Raw genomic sequence first — 15138 nt, 5'->3', positions numbered from 1 at the left:
AGGCACAAAGGAAGAAACATCATCTGTGAAATGAATTAACTCTTTATGACATCCTTTTGATGTTCTTAACATTTTGAACATCTTCTTTAGGTTATTTTCCTGGTTAAGGCATCCAATAGTGTTATAAATATATATATGAAATTTAAATTCTATTTCTTATATGTTAATATAAAAACTTCTTAGGTTTACCCCTTTGCATTATTGAATACTCATTGTCATAGATAGCTGAGAATGGTCTGTTAACTCTCTTAACATATTTTTCCCTTTAGTACTCAAAAATAAGCCCAGACATGTTTAATTATTCATATTAGTATTCCTTAACTTAAAATTTAATAAATTTAGAATTATTATGATAATATGAAAGTAGTACATTCTAAACTTTTTCCTTTGTTCTAATATATAGGTATTCCAGGTATTAAATGAAAAGAAACAGATACATGCCATAAAGTATGTAAACTTAGAAGAAGCAGATAATCAAACAATTGAGAGTTACCGGAATGAAATTGCTTATTTGAATAAACTACAACAACACAGTGATAAGATCATCCGACTTTATGATTAGTAAGAATTTTTTTTAATTTGAAAAGAAAATATTTTTGCTGTAACTCTTTAGACTTAGTACATCTTAATAGTATAACCTAACCATATATTGTTTTGGGTTTTTTTGTTTGTTTTTAATGGCAGTGAAATCACGGACCAGTACATTTACATGGTAATGGAGTGTGGAAATATAGACCTAAATAGTTGGCTTAAGAAGAAAAAATCCATCAATCCATGGGAACGTAAAAGTTACTGGAAAAATATGTTGGAGGCAGTTTATACAATTCATCAACATGGTATTTTAAAATCTCTTTATATGCAGAGTTATACTAATCATTAATAATGTTATCTCAGAGAAATATACCTATAATTTTTAGATATTTGTTATTAGCACCATTAGACTAGATAAACTAAATATTTGGAAGCTCATCTGAAGATGAAGGGACAAAAAACCATTTCTTTAAAGCACTATTTACCAAAGGATATCGTGCATGAACTCAAGTCCCCACATCCATAATGCATGCATAATGCAAAATGTACCCATATCTTTATTAGTATTAACATAGTCCATTATCTTGGGTCTCCATGTAGTTCACTTATAGGAGATCTGAGATTGTAGGGTTCAGGCATCCCAAAAATCTGAGATTTTTATTTCTCTCATTCTAGTCATTTTGTATTGTGTGCCTTGTGTGGGAGTTGGTTTTATTCTTTTTTCAATTGTTAGCCCTTAAGTTGTTTTTTTCACTTTAGTTGGACATGGTTCTTTTTAGGGCTTCTCTGCCTTTACCTTTTCCTTTTTAAAAAATAACTGTTAACCTAGATAATTATAATTCTTTCCCTCATGTCTCTCTATAAGTTAAAAGATAATTCACTACTGATTAAGATTAGGGTTGTAGGGATAGAGGAGACAGGAGCATTAGGGTCTTACCACCCGGCATTGTAATTTATGATGTTATCTAGTGGGTAGTGAATCATAGTGGTATGATCATAAACTCAAGCCAGACTGCCTGGATCAGGTTATGGCCTTGTCACTTTAGGCTGTATGATCTTGAACAAGTTACTTAAAATCTTTGCCTTAATTTCCTCTTAAAAGTGGGGATAATAATAATACTTAACTCCATGCTGGTATGAAGATTAAGTGAGTCAATATAAACAGCAAACTTAGAATAGTGTCTGGCACATAGCAGGTGCTCTATTTTTTAGAAAATATTAAAAATGAGCATTTTATTTGATTGACTAAAGGAATCCACTCTACCGGTAGATTATGAAATATTTTTGTACTTAGAATGTTTTATATTGTCTAATATTGCAGTGGATTTTTATTTTGAAGGCATTGTTCATAGTGATCTGAAACCTGCTAACTTTCTGATAGTTGATGGAATGCTAAAACTAATTGATTTTGGAATTGCAAACCAAATGCAACCAGATACAACAAGTATTGTTAAAGATTCTCAGGTAAGACTTAATGAATGGTTGGTTACCACACACTGCAGTTCAGTTCCTGTAAAGTCTTTTGCTAATAGAGATTTTATTTTTTCCATTCTCTTTCTTCAAAGAATTTGAACCCTTTGTATAAGAATAAATATTTTGGGATCCCTGGTGGCTCAGCAGTTTAGTGTCTGCCTTCGGCCCAAGGCATGATCCTGGAGTCCCGGGGTCAAGTCCCACATTGGGCTCCCTGCTCTCTCTCTCTCATGAATATCTCTCATGAATAAATACATAAAATCTTAAAAGATTAAATATTTTAAGAATTAAAACCATATTTAAAGTGTATAAAACACTGTAGTATAGAAAGTCAAGATCAGGTAGAAATAAATCCAGCAATTTTGAAAGATTTTCCTGTAGCTGTGGTAAAGAAGCAGTAATACCTGTCTCGGAGATCATCTTGCCCATGATCTTGAATTCACCTGAAACTTATTCTCAGAGATTCCTGGTAGCAACCAACGAGGAAATTGCAGTTACTTGTTTTTCATTGTCCATGAAGTAAGATTATTTCATTCTTCTGAAAAAGTAAAGCTTTTCCTATCACTTACATTTGAAAAAAATTCTTTTTTTCAATAACTTCAGTTTTTTTTTTTTTGAAGATGTATTTATTTTACAGAGAGAGTGTGCAGGAGAGCATGCACAAATCAGGAGAGGGGCAGAGGGAGAAGAAGAGAGAGAATCGTCAAGCAGATTCCCCACTGAGTGAGGAGCCCAAGGTGTGGCTTGATCCCAGGACCCTGAGATCATGACCTGAGCCAAAATCAAGAGCCAGCCGTTTAACTGACTGAGCCACTCATGTGCCCCTGAAAAAAATTTTAAGTGGGCCTTCATATTGGAAACACCATAATGAATACTATACTCAACTGCATTTTTCTAAAAGGATATGCAGTTACAAACTTAATAAATTTGTCCCCATAAAAACCAAGGTGATGACACCAAAGAATTAATAAAAAGAATTTTGCTTGGAGCCAAGATGATGTGTTCCATGTATGCAGATTTCTGGTGTAGATCTGCCTAGACATAAAACTAGACCTTTTTTAGGAGAAATAGGTGGACAACATGCCCTTGAAACATTTCTATTTGACAGTGACTTCTCGTTATATGAAAAATGCTGCTGAACATTGGGGCTCCTGGGTGGCTTGGTCAGTTGAACGTCTGACTTTTCAGCTCAGGTTATGATCTCAGGGTCATGGGATGGAGCCCCAGATCAGGCTCCCTGCTCAGTGGGAAGTCTGCTGCTCTCCCTCTGCCCTTCCCCCACTCACGTCCTTGTGTGCCCGCACTCTCTAAAATAAATAAATCTTAAAAAAAATAAGATAACGGTTGAACATTTGGCTGTAAATCAACTTGAAGGTATCCTCTATGGCAGGATCCTAAAGTACAGGTATTCTGTGTTTGAAAACAGAACCATTTGTTTTAGAATAAAATAAATGCTTTGTAAGATTGGCATAATCTGACTGTGGAAGCTTTTGCATGATTTACATACCCACCCCATCTCACTCTGGACATGGGCCCAGGGAATACTGGAGACATAGCTAGAGTTTTGATTGGTTGGTTGGTTGATTTTTTAAAAAAAGCATTCTAGGTCTATTCCAGTGCAGAAATGAATAATTGATATCAATTCCTTCAAAGTTTATGGCTATTAATATAATTTTAGCCTCGATAGTTTTATGGTCGTTGTTCGCCATCATCTTAGAAAAAGCTGAGCTTTCTGAAAGGAATAACTTTCCTGATTATGAATCCAATTTACTTTGCTGGAGTTGTGAATAAATTTATGTCCTGAGTTGTCAGTTATTTATAACTGAGTTGTCAGTTATTTGAGTTTTTAAAAAATATTACTACAATATGTAATTATTCAAGTTTCCAAGAACCTGACATTTGTGTTTTAAAAAGCTAAAGCAGAGTGAAGTATTTTCATTGATTTGTGTTTTCTGTGATTTGGCATACAGGTTGGTACAGTTAATTATATGCCACCAGAAGCAATCAAAGATATGTCTTCCTCAAGAGAGAATGGAAAATCCAAGTCAAAGGTACTATGAAGGTTATTTACATCCCATTTAGCTGGCATCAGTAAGGAATGGACTATTCTCTGATTAAACTTAACAGCTAACTCAAAGTTGCTTAAGTTCTAAAACTTTTTAGGCCATTATAGAGACCTTGCTTTCTTAAGCAAATTGTCATGGAATTCAGCTTTGCTATTGTTTATTGATTTGAGACTCTTCTTTTAATATGGTGATGTCTCAACAGTGTGCTCCAATGAGAAATGTTTCTAGGATATTTTTAAATTTTAAAATTAATGGTAGAAATTTAGACTAAATTAGCTCTGATTTGGACCCCTTAAATGGTATTGAATTGATAATTGATAAGTCTTGTTTCCTCTTTGATTCTTACATTTTATCTCTTACCATTTATTCATTTGTGAATTGCTCATTTCCAAGTACAATTCTAGTATGTAATTTTTTCCCAGCTGGCCACAGGCTACTTTCCCACTTACCTTATTTCACCAGCTCAGTGAGCTTTGTGTTAGCTTCACTGGTGTCCCTCGTTGAGTTCCTTTTGCCTGCCAGGATGCCTCTGGCTCCCGAGCTAGTCCTTCTTGCTCTGTAGCAGTGTCACCAAGTGTGCACAAGCACACATTGTTGTCCAGGGACCTGCAAGCAATAGAGGGGCGCCTGGGTGGCTCAGTCACCTAAGTGTCTGACTCTTGATTTTAATTTAGGTCATTATCTCAGGATCATGAGATTTGAGCCCCACGTCAGGCTCTGCACATTCTCGCAGGGAAACTGCTTCTCTCTCTTTCTCTCCTTCTGCCTCTCCTCCCCTCCTCCCACTTGCATGCGCTCCCTCTCATAATAAATAAATCTTTAAAAAAATAAAAAGTAATTGATTAAATGGGAAAAAATAAATCAAAACATCGTCTAGCTCAAAGTAATTGCTTGATAAATGTGTATTTACTAATTATATTTTCCTTCCTAAAAAACTGGCTTCTAAATATTTTCTCAAATAAGTGGTATAGGGATCCCTGGGTGGCGCAGCGGTTTGGCGCGGGCCTTTGGCCCAGGGAGCTATCCTGGAGACCCCGGATCGAATCCCACGTCGGGCTCCCGGTGCATGGAGCCTGCTTCTCCCTCTGCCTATGTCTCTGCCTCTCTCTCTCTCTGACTATCATAAATAAAAAAATAAAAATTAAAAAAAAAAATTCAAATAAGTGGTATAACATTATGTCAAATAATTTCGCTTATGAAATTCTTTTTAGAACTCTTTAGCTTCCGCTTTTTCTTTTTTTTTTTTTTTTTTTTTAATTTTTATTTATTTATGATAGTCACACAGAGAGAGAGAGGCAGAGACCTAGGCAGAGGGAGAAGCAGGCTCCATGCACCGGGAGCCCGACGTGGGACTCGATCTTGGGTCTCCAGGATCGCGCCCTGGGCCAAAGGCAGGCGCCAAACTGCTGCGCCACCCAGGGATCCCCCGCTTTTCTTTTAATACTTAGATTTGTTATCTGTCTTTTCTTTTTCATTAGACTTACTAAGGTTTTGTTTATTTTAGAGAACAAAGCCTTCATTCTATTTTCATTTGCTCTGTAATTAGTTTCTGCTATTTATTATTTTTATTTCCTTCAGGTTTCTTTCTTTTCCTAGTTTTTGGATTTAAATAATTGCTAACTTAATTTTTATATTCTTATTAATTAAAACATTAAAACTGAATTGTGTGAGTTTTTACTTTAACTTCTATTTATACCTTTTTCGTGGTGTTTCTTATTTTCATTAATTTCTAAAATTTGCAATTTCAGTTTTAAAATACTTTGAAATAATATATTTTTTTAAAACTAAGATTTATTTTGAATTGCAGGTAGAGTTAACACTGCTATCGAGTGGCCTTAATGATTCTGAATAGAAGGCAAATTTTTTATCCCAACACATGAAGTAATCTCTGCTGATAAAGAGTTCAAACCCCTCCCAGTCTAGCTCTGTTTCCAAATTATTCTCCAATGAACATTTGTTGGCTATTTGGAGTTTCTGTTCTGAAAATCAGGCACATTCACTATTCTCCCCTGCTTTCTTTTCCAAATGACTCTACAGGATTTTTGGCTGTGGTAGTTTGTCTCCATTCTTATTCTGGGGTTCATGGGTATAATTTTTTACTTAGTTTTGTTATAAATGTTTTCTCTATGTATATGGTTTTGCTACCAGGCTTTTCTGTCCATCTTATCTGGGGATTTGGACAGATTGAAAAACTATGCTGCAATCTCAAAAGCAAACAAATAAACAGCAGAAACAGACTCACACATACAGAGAACAATGATGGTTGCCAGAGGGAGGGGGATAAGAGATTGGGCAAAATGGGTGAAAGGGAGTGGGAGGTACAAGCCTCCAGTTACGGAATAAATAAGTCAGGGGATGAAAGGCACAGCATTGAGAATAGAGTCTGTGGCATTATAACAGAGTTGTGTGATGACCGGTGGTAGCCACACTTGTGATGAGCATAGAATAGTGTATTGAGTTCTCAAATCACTATATTGTACACCTGAAACTAATGTAACCTTGTGTGTCAACTATATTTTAATTAAAAAAATAAACAAGGGCACCTGGGTGGCTCAGATGGTTAAGTGTCTGCATTTGGCTCAGGTCATCCTCTGGGTCCTGGGATCAAGTCCTGCCTTGGGCTCCCTTCTCACCAGGGAGCCTACTTCTCACTCTCCTGCCTCTCCCATTTTTCCAAAATCTGAAATCCTGTTTTTGTTTTTTTTTCATTAAAGATTTTATTTCTTTATTCATGAGAGACAGAGAGAGAGGTAGACATGGGCAGAGGGAGAGGCAGGCTCCCCGCAGAGAACCGGATGTGGGATTCCAGATCCCAGCACTCCAGGATCATACCCTGAGCCGAAGGCAGAGGCTCAACTGTGAAGCCACCCAGGCGGCCCTTGAAATCCTTTTTAATCCATGATTTATTTAGAGATGGATATTTCCAGATTTTTAAGTTGGAGGAAGAAGAGGGTTTTTAAATTATTATTTTGATTTTTTAGTTTTCTTTGTGTTAAGATAGTAATCTGTTTTATCTGCCATTTTCTAAAAGGCATGTTAGAATCTTTTTACCATTTCCCCCAAAAGAATTTGATATAGTTCTTACTTAATATAGTTGTATTAAATGTAGTTTCAGTGCATAGGAGTTTGTGAGTATCATCTCTTCTTGGTTGGTTGTACCTTTTTTATTATAAAATGGCTTTCCCTCTTCTGTTAAAAGCATTTTTTTTTTTTTTTTGTTCTCATTCTCTTTTTCTAATATTAACATTCCTATTCTGCTTTCTTTCTCTCTCTGGTTTTGTTTTGTTTTGAAGTTATATGTGCCATTTCTTTTTCCTTATTTGGTTAACTAACTGAACCACGCTAGTGCCTCTATTTTGTTTTAACTTTTTTTTTTTTTTTAATTTTTATTTATTTATGATAGTCACACAGAGAGAGAGAGCGAGAGGCAGAGACACAGGCAGAGGGAGAAGCAGGCTCCATGCACCGGGAGCCCGACGTGGGATTCGATCCCGGGTCTCCAGGATCGCGCCCTGGGCCAAAGGCAGGCGCCAAACCGCTGCGCCACCCAGGGATCCCTTTATTTTGTTTTAATAATATGTTTAGTATCTACCTTTTATTTTTATTTTTTAAAGATTTTATTTATTTCTTCATGAGAGACACAGAAAGAGAGAAGCAGAGACACAGACAGAGAAAGAAGCAGGCTCCATGCAGGGAGCCCGATGTGGGACTCAATCCCTGGACTCCAGGATCACACTCCGGGCCAAAGGCAGGCGCCAAACCGCTGAGCTACCCAGGGATCCCCTAATATCTACCTTTAAAGAAGAATTTAACCATTCTCTTGTATTATGCCCATTGCTATGTTTTATCTTATTCATGTTCATTTCAAAGTCAAAATGATAATTATATAATAATATTACATTATTTCTAATGAGATTATTTGATGCAAAGAGCACTTAAATAATAAGTAGCATTTCTTGTTTTCTTATTATACCCAGAAATTACTCTCTATGCTTATCCGTATCTCATGGTTATATCATTTAATCCCCATGACAATGTACTTTTATTATTTTCTATTTTAGAGAAGAGGAAGTGAAGCTGCATAGAATTACAAGCTAGTAATAAGGCCAGGATTCAAATCCAGCCCAGCCTGATTCTATAGTTTGTGTTCTTGGGTTTAGGATAGCTCAATTTAACCTTTTTAAAATCTATGCATACTTATATGTTATGAGTTTACATAAAAATTTATCATAATCCTGGGGTGTCTGGTGGCTCAATAGGTTAAGCATCCAACTCTTGATTTCGGCTCAGGTCATGATCTCAGGGTCATGAGATCAGGCCCATCTTTGGGCTCTGTGCTCAGCAGAATCTGCTTGGGATTCATATTCTCTCTCTCTGTCTCTCTCCCTCCCTCCCTCTGCTCCTCCCTCAGCTCTCCAGCCCATGTTCTCTCAAGTAAATAAAATCTTAAAAGATATTTATTATAATTCAGTAGTTTTGGAGAAAACAAGTAAATTTAAAACTTGCAGTTATGTTTTTTAGTCTTTTATATTTTCATAAGCTGACAGGAACAAAACATGTTTCAGTTCAAATATTTTAATTATGAGTTTGTTGAGAGACTTACAGCTCATCTCTTGATAAAATAACCAACTATAACAAAAACTATAAAACAGTGTTTTTTCATGTAAACTGAATCGAGTGCTTGCCCATTAATTGAGGTTTAGTTATAATTTTAAGTGTTAAGGAAAGGAATGTATGTGTACATATCTGTGTATAAAATATTCTTACATTTAATTGTATGTTAAAATTACAGTTATTTGGGGTGCCTGGGTAGCTCAGTCAGTTAAGCATCTGCCTTTGGCTCATGTCATAATCTTGGTGTCCTAGGATTGAGCCTCTTATCAGGCTCCCTGCTCTGGGGAGCCTGCTTCTCACTCTCCCTCTCTCTCTCCTTCTGTCCCCCTGACCCCAGCTCATTCTCTTTCAAATAAATAAATAATTACAGCAACTTAACCTTTCTTTTTTTCCTCCCCTAATTAGATAAGTCCTAAAAGTGACGTTTGGTCCTTAGGATGCATTTTGTACTATATGACTTATGGGAAGACACCATTTCAGCATATAATTAACCAGATTTCTAAATTACATGCCATAATTGACCCTAATCATGAAATCGAATTTCCTGATATTCCAGAGAAGGATCTTCAAGATGTGTTAAAGGTAACATTAGTAGTATATGGATATAGAAGAATAATATGTCAAATACTTAAATTGTTTGCTTAGAGTAAATAGGTGAAATTACTGGACTTATGTAACTGGCTTAGATAGATATATATGGTCTATGAAAGGAATTGCTGAATGAATTAGCTTTTTAGTCATGTTAAGTTCACTTTGAAGATGTTTTAAGAGTTATGAATACTTGGGGATTTTGCAAAAAGAACTTATAAAATCTTGTTTCTGAGTAGACTATCTGGAAAGCAACTACTATAGTACAATACAATCTTGAAAGATACTTTATATTGATATTACATAAGAAAACTTGATTTTTAAAAAATGAATCCTTATTTTTGTAGTGTTGCTTAATAAGGGACCCTAAACAGAGGATATCCATTCCTGACCTTCTGGCGCATCCATATGTTCAAATTCAAACTCATCCAGGTACTTCTTTGAAAATCAACTTATTAGTAATTACTAATAATAACAGACTTATAGCTATAACAAAAAATGGAACATGAATTGGCTACTCTTCCAGCATTCCTCTTTCCTTAAGGAAGTTCCTTTTATGCTAAAATACTAAAATAAATTAAATGTTTTTTTTTTTTTTTAATGTGCTGGCATTTTTACTTACCCTAGGTAAGTAGCTATGATCAGTGATAAATTACAAGATGCCAGTTATTGTGTTGTTAAACAGAATGTATTTGCATGTGATTTTGTATTTTTTTATTGGTTACAGCATGTTAATGATTATATATTTTTACAGGTAACCAGATGGCTAAGGGTACCACTGAAGAAATGAAATATGTTCTGGGCCAACTTGTTGGTCTGAATTCTCCTAACTCCATTTTGAAAGCTGCTAAAGTAAGAATGTCTATCTACATTACTTTTAATGGTTTTGTAGTTTAGTGAATAAGACACTTAAAACAGGTAATCCAAAGAAAAGTTGTTCCAGTCATCAGATTAAATATGAAGTATATTTCTACATTTAGATTCTTAATGTATGCTTTTTGACAAATACAGACTTTTACATTCTTATTCCGCAGATAGCACAATTGAAAGTATATTGTCATATAAGGTGTAATTGTAAGATTGCTGTCAGGTCTCAATTGAAATAAATTTCATAAGGAATTTGTCGTTTAAATCAGCAGCATTTTTTTTTAAAAGATTTTATTTATTCATTCATGAGAGACACACACACACACACACACACACACAGAGGCAGAGGGAGAAACAGACTCCATGCAGGAAGCCCGATGCGGGACTCCATCTCAGGATCCTAGGATCATGCCCTGAGCAGATGGTCAACCACTGAGTCACCCAGGTGTCCCATAAATCAACAACATTCTTAAAACAGCTTTCTTTTCTTTTCTTTCTTTCTTTTTTTTTTTTTTTTTTTTAATTTATGTATTCATGAGAGAGACAGAGAGAGAGAGGCGTAGAGACAAAGGCAGAGAGAGAGGCAGGCTCCATGTAGGGAGCCTAATGTGGGACTCGATCCCAGGACTCCAGAATCACACCCTAGGCCAGAGGCAGGCACTCAACTGCTGAGCCACCCAGATGTCCCTTAACACAGCTTTGCATTCATTTCTTCTAGCCATCTTTTTTTTTCCAGAAGCCATCTAGGAGAAATCTCGGTATTTGTTTACAGGTAATGACTTGAAGCTATGTACCACAGTCAGAACATTTCTCAAAGCAGAGGTCTTGGACCTTTCAGCCTTCCAGTGTTTATGTCTATACCACCATATTTGGATCTCGTTGCCATCAAACCCCTAGTCATTCTAGAACCCTGTGTATGCTTATTAACCAACTGGTTTAGTTACCAAGCAGTTACTAATTAATTTCAGTAATAATGCTATTATAAAATATGGGAGCTTAAATTAAAAACACTCTTAACTCTCTGGGTAGGGTAAAACTACTCTAAGATGTTAAGAACTTGGACACATTTCTGGAGGAATTTATTATACATTCACTATTATATTCGCATTCATGATATAAAGTAAATTTTTGTCTTATCGTTAAATCAGTGGTTTTAGGAATTCAAATTGAATAAAATTTGTTTTATAATTTTACTCTATATTTCATATCTCCATGTTTTAATTTCCCCCCAGTGTATTATTTAGAGCCTTTTATGAATAAAATTGAGACGAATTAGTTGCCTTTACCTCTAAGGTTATGTGTTCCTTTATGGTAGAGATATCTGTCATCTTTATAAATTAGATGTTGGCTTAACCTTAAATCCTTTACAATATGTAGATGTTAATATAGCTAATTATGTTTATTCATATAACTTGTATTTTTTTAAAGATTTTATTTATTTATTCATGAGAGAGAGAGAGAGAGAGGCAGAGACACAGGCAGGGGGAGAAGCAGGCTCCAGGCAGGGAGCCTGACGTGGGACTCGATCCCGGGTCTCCAGGATCAGGCCCTGGGCTGAAGGCGGCACTAAACTGCTGAGCCACCAGAGCTGCCCATAACTTGTATTTTTTTAATGTCATCTGTTTATTAATTGAAATATCATCTGAAACTATTTCCTGATGAGTTTATTTTACAGTGTAGGAAGTTATGTAAGACTTGCTTTATTTAAGAAAAAATAAGGGAGAGCAAGAAGGCCTTTAAAATACATATATATGGGAGTGCCTGGGTGGCTCAGTTGGTTGAGTATCCGCCTTTGGCTCAGGTCATGATCCCAGGGTCCTGAGATCAAGCCCCATATTGGGCTCCCTGCTCAGCCTGTTTCTTCCTCTCCCTCTGCCTGCTTGTGCTCTGTCAAATAAATAAATAAAATCTTTAAAAAAATGCATATATATGCTTATTAATGGCTGTTACATTTCTTTTACAGAATGATTGAATTGTATCTCATGATAGTGAATTTTTAGGCCAAGCTAGGTGTTTACAATTCTTATTATCTTCAATAGGTTGTAAAGTAATTTTCTAGTTATAAGAACAAGAGACATTCATTACATATTAGAATATATGTAGTTATCTTTATTCATCTGATAATACATTGAATTTTAGAAGTTGGAAAACAAGTGTGTGTTTTTCATTTCAGACTTTATATGACCGCTATAGTAGTGGTGAAAGTCACGATTCCTCTTCATCATCCAAGACTTTTGAAAACAAGTGGGAGAAAAAATAATTTACAGCTACTCCTAAACTGTCAAATATCACCTGTAAATCATATTGGACTGTATATATACTCTTTATTCTCTGTGGAAATCTGCTCTTAAAGACAACTTCACCCTGAAATGTCAATGGCAGAAAAATTCAGTAGATTATCCTCAAAAGAAAACTGTAAAAATAATAACCACTAATGGTACTGTATAAAGTTGTAGAATTGTTTTCTCTCTTTTATGCTTTCCTGTAAATCTACTCTATTTGATACCATTTCACACTCAGAATAGTGGGCGAACAACTGAAATACATTCTGAAGAACTATGTAAATAAAGCTTTGTAGCATAAAATGACACTAAAATGTAGAAATTGTAATTATTTTCTTCAAACAAATGTACTGGTGATATGGTGCAAAATTCTTAATAAAAATTGAAGGGACGCCTCAGTGGCTCAGCGGTTGAGCATCTGCCTCAGCTCAGGGCATGATCCTGGAGTCCTAGGATCAAGTCCCACATCAGGCTCTCTGCATGGAGCCTTCTCCCTCTGCCTATGTCTCTGCTTCTCTCTCTGTGTGTCTCTCATGAATAAATAAATAAAATATTAAAAAAAATTAAGGGAAGATACAAGACTAGATCTTAGTAAATGAATTTCAAGAAGAAAATTCCAAAGGGTTTGAATTCTAAAATAGATTTCCTAATTGCTTTATGGCACTGATGCAGTCCAGAGTTTTAGGGCTACACTTTGTTTTTTTAATTCTCTCTTTGATTCTTCATAATATCTATTGCACAGTGTTTAGAGTATCATGCTAGCTTCTGTGGTATAAGTTGTATAGGGCATACCTTCACTGTAATTTGCTTGGTAATTGACAAATTACAAATGTAGTCTTAGAGTCTTTGGGACTCAATCTAGTATTCTCTCTCTCTCTCTCTCTCTCTTTTTTTTTTTTTTTTAAAAGACCTTTTAAGATCAGTTTTAGGTCCACAGCGAAGTTGAGGGGAAGGTGCAGAGATTTCCCATCTAGCTCCTGCCCCAACATATACATAGTATTCCCCATTATCAACGTCCCCTACCAGATTGGTACATTTGTTAAAACTAATGAACCTAAAAAAAAAAACAAAAAACAAAAAAAAACTAATGAACCTACATTGACACACCATAACAATCACCCAAAGCCCATAGTTTTACATTACAGTTCACTTTTGTTGGTATACATTGTATAGGTTTGGATAAATGTATAATGACAAGGATCCATTATAATAATATTATACAGAGTATTTTCATTGCCCTAAAAATTCTTTGGGCTCCTCCTATTCATCCCTCCCCCACCCCTGAACTGCTAATCCCTGACAACCACTGAACTGCTAATTGCCTCAATAGTTTTGCCTTTTCCAGAACATCATATAGTTGGAGTTGCACGGTATGTAGCCTTTTCAGATAAGTTTCTTTCATTTTGAAAAGATTCCTCTAGGTCTTTTTAGCACCTAGTAATATTCCATTGTATGGATGTACCACAATTTATGCATCCACCTACTGTAGGTCATCTTGATTGCTTCCAAATTTGGGCAATTATGAATAAAGCTGCTATAATCTATGCAGGTTTTTGTGTGGTAATAAATTTTCAACTCCTCTGAATAAATACCAAAGAGCATGTTGGATGGATTGATGGTAAGAGTATACTGAGTTTTGTAAGAAACTGCCAAACTATTTTCCAAAGTGGCTGTACCATTTTGCATTCCCTGTGGCAGTGAATGAGAGTTCCTATTGCTCCACATCCTTGTCAGCATTTGCGGTTGTCCGTGTTCCAGATTTTGGCCACTCTAATAGGTATGTAGTAGTATCTCATTGTTATTTTAACTAGCATTTCTCAAATGACACATGTGGTGTGTTTTTTCATATTCTTACTTGACAACTGGTACCCTCTTTGGTGAGATATGTCTGGCTTATTTATTAAATTGGGTTTTTTAAATATTTTTTTTAAATTTTTATTTATTTATGATAGTCACAGAGAGAGAGAGAGAGAGAGGCAGAGACACATGCAGAGGGAGAAGCAGGCTCCATGCACCGGGAGCCCGATATGGGATTCGATCCCGGGTCTCCAGGATCGCGCCCTGGGCGAAAGGCAGGCGCCAAACCGCTGCGCCACCCAGGGATCCCTGGTTGTTTGTTTTCTTAAGTTTTAAGAACTTGTATATTTTGGATGGCAGTCCTTTATCATCTGTCTTTTGTAGGTATGTTTTCTCAGTCTGTGGCTTATCTTATTATATGATATTGTCTTTCACAGAGCAGAAGTTTTTAATCTTAATGTACATTATCTATTTCTTTCATAGATTGTACCTTTGATGTTGTGGCTGAAAAGTCATCACCATACCTAAGGTCATCTATTTCCTGCAATGTTATATTCTAGAATTTTACAGTTTTGCAGTTTATGTTACATTTAGGTTTGTAATCCATTTTGAGTTCATTTTTGTGAAAAATGTATAAAATCTGTCTTTAGATTCATTGTTTTTGCATGTGGATGTCTAGTTATTGAAGAGACTGTCTTCGTCCCATTGTATTGCTTTTGCTCCTTTTCCTCCTATTCCCTTACCAATACCATGCTGTCTTGATTGCTATCACTTTATAGTAAGTCTTGAAGTTGCATAGTGGCAGTGCTCCAACTTTGTTCTTCAATATTGTGTTGATTATTCTGGGCTTTTTGCCTTTTTTTTTTTTTTTTTGCCTTTTCATATAAACTTTAGGATTGGTTTGTCAATATTCATTAAGA

The 15138-nt window shown here is 35.6% G+C and overlaps 1 protein-coding gene across 4 annotated transcripts in view; it reads left to right on the top strand.

Annotated features, from left to right (window-relative positions):
• Positions 1-14878, top strand: part of TTK (TTK protein kinase) — a 50126-nt gene extending 35248 nt beyond the window's left edge. For 3 of the 4 annotated variants that reach the window (XM_077903281.1, XM_077903279.1, XM_077903280.1), the window contains exons 15-22: positions 404-561; positions 685-836; positions 1871-1995; positions 3975-4055; positions 9090-9266; positions 9620-9704; positions 10027-10124; positions 12313-13565. In XM_077903281.1, coding sequence (XP_077759407.1) covers positions 404-561; positions 685-836; positions 1871-1995; positions 3975-4055; positions 9090-9266; positions 9620-9704; positions 10027-10124; positions 12313-12399 — 963 coding nt within the window. In that variant the 3' untranslated portion in view covers positions 12400-13565. Of the gene's footprint in view, positions 1-403; positions 562-684; positions 837-1870; positions 1996-3974; positions 4056-9089; positions 9267-9619; positions 9705-10026; positions 10125-12312; positions 13566-14701 lie in introns of those variants that run through there. The other variant, XM_077903282.1, reaches the window with a different exon arrangement.
• Positions 14879-15138: the final 260 nt, after the last annotated feature.

The sequence above is a fragment of the Canis aureus genome, chromosome 7 (assembly GCF_053574225.1).
Source record: "Canis aureus isolate CA01 chromosome 7, VMU_Caureus_v.1.0, whole genome shotgun sequence".
Lineage (NCBI taxonomy): Eukaryota > Metazoa > Chordata > Mammalia > Carnivora > Canidae > Canis > Canis aureus.
The sequence above is the reverse complement of the archived record's forward strand: the minus strand, read 5'-3'. Positions and strand labels throughout refer to the sequence as shown.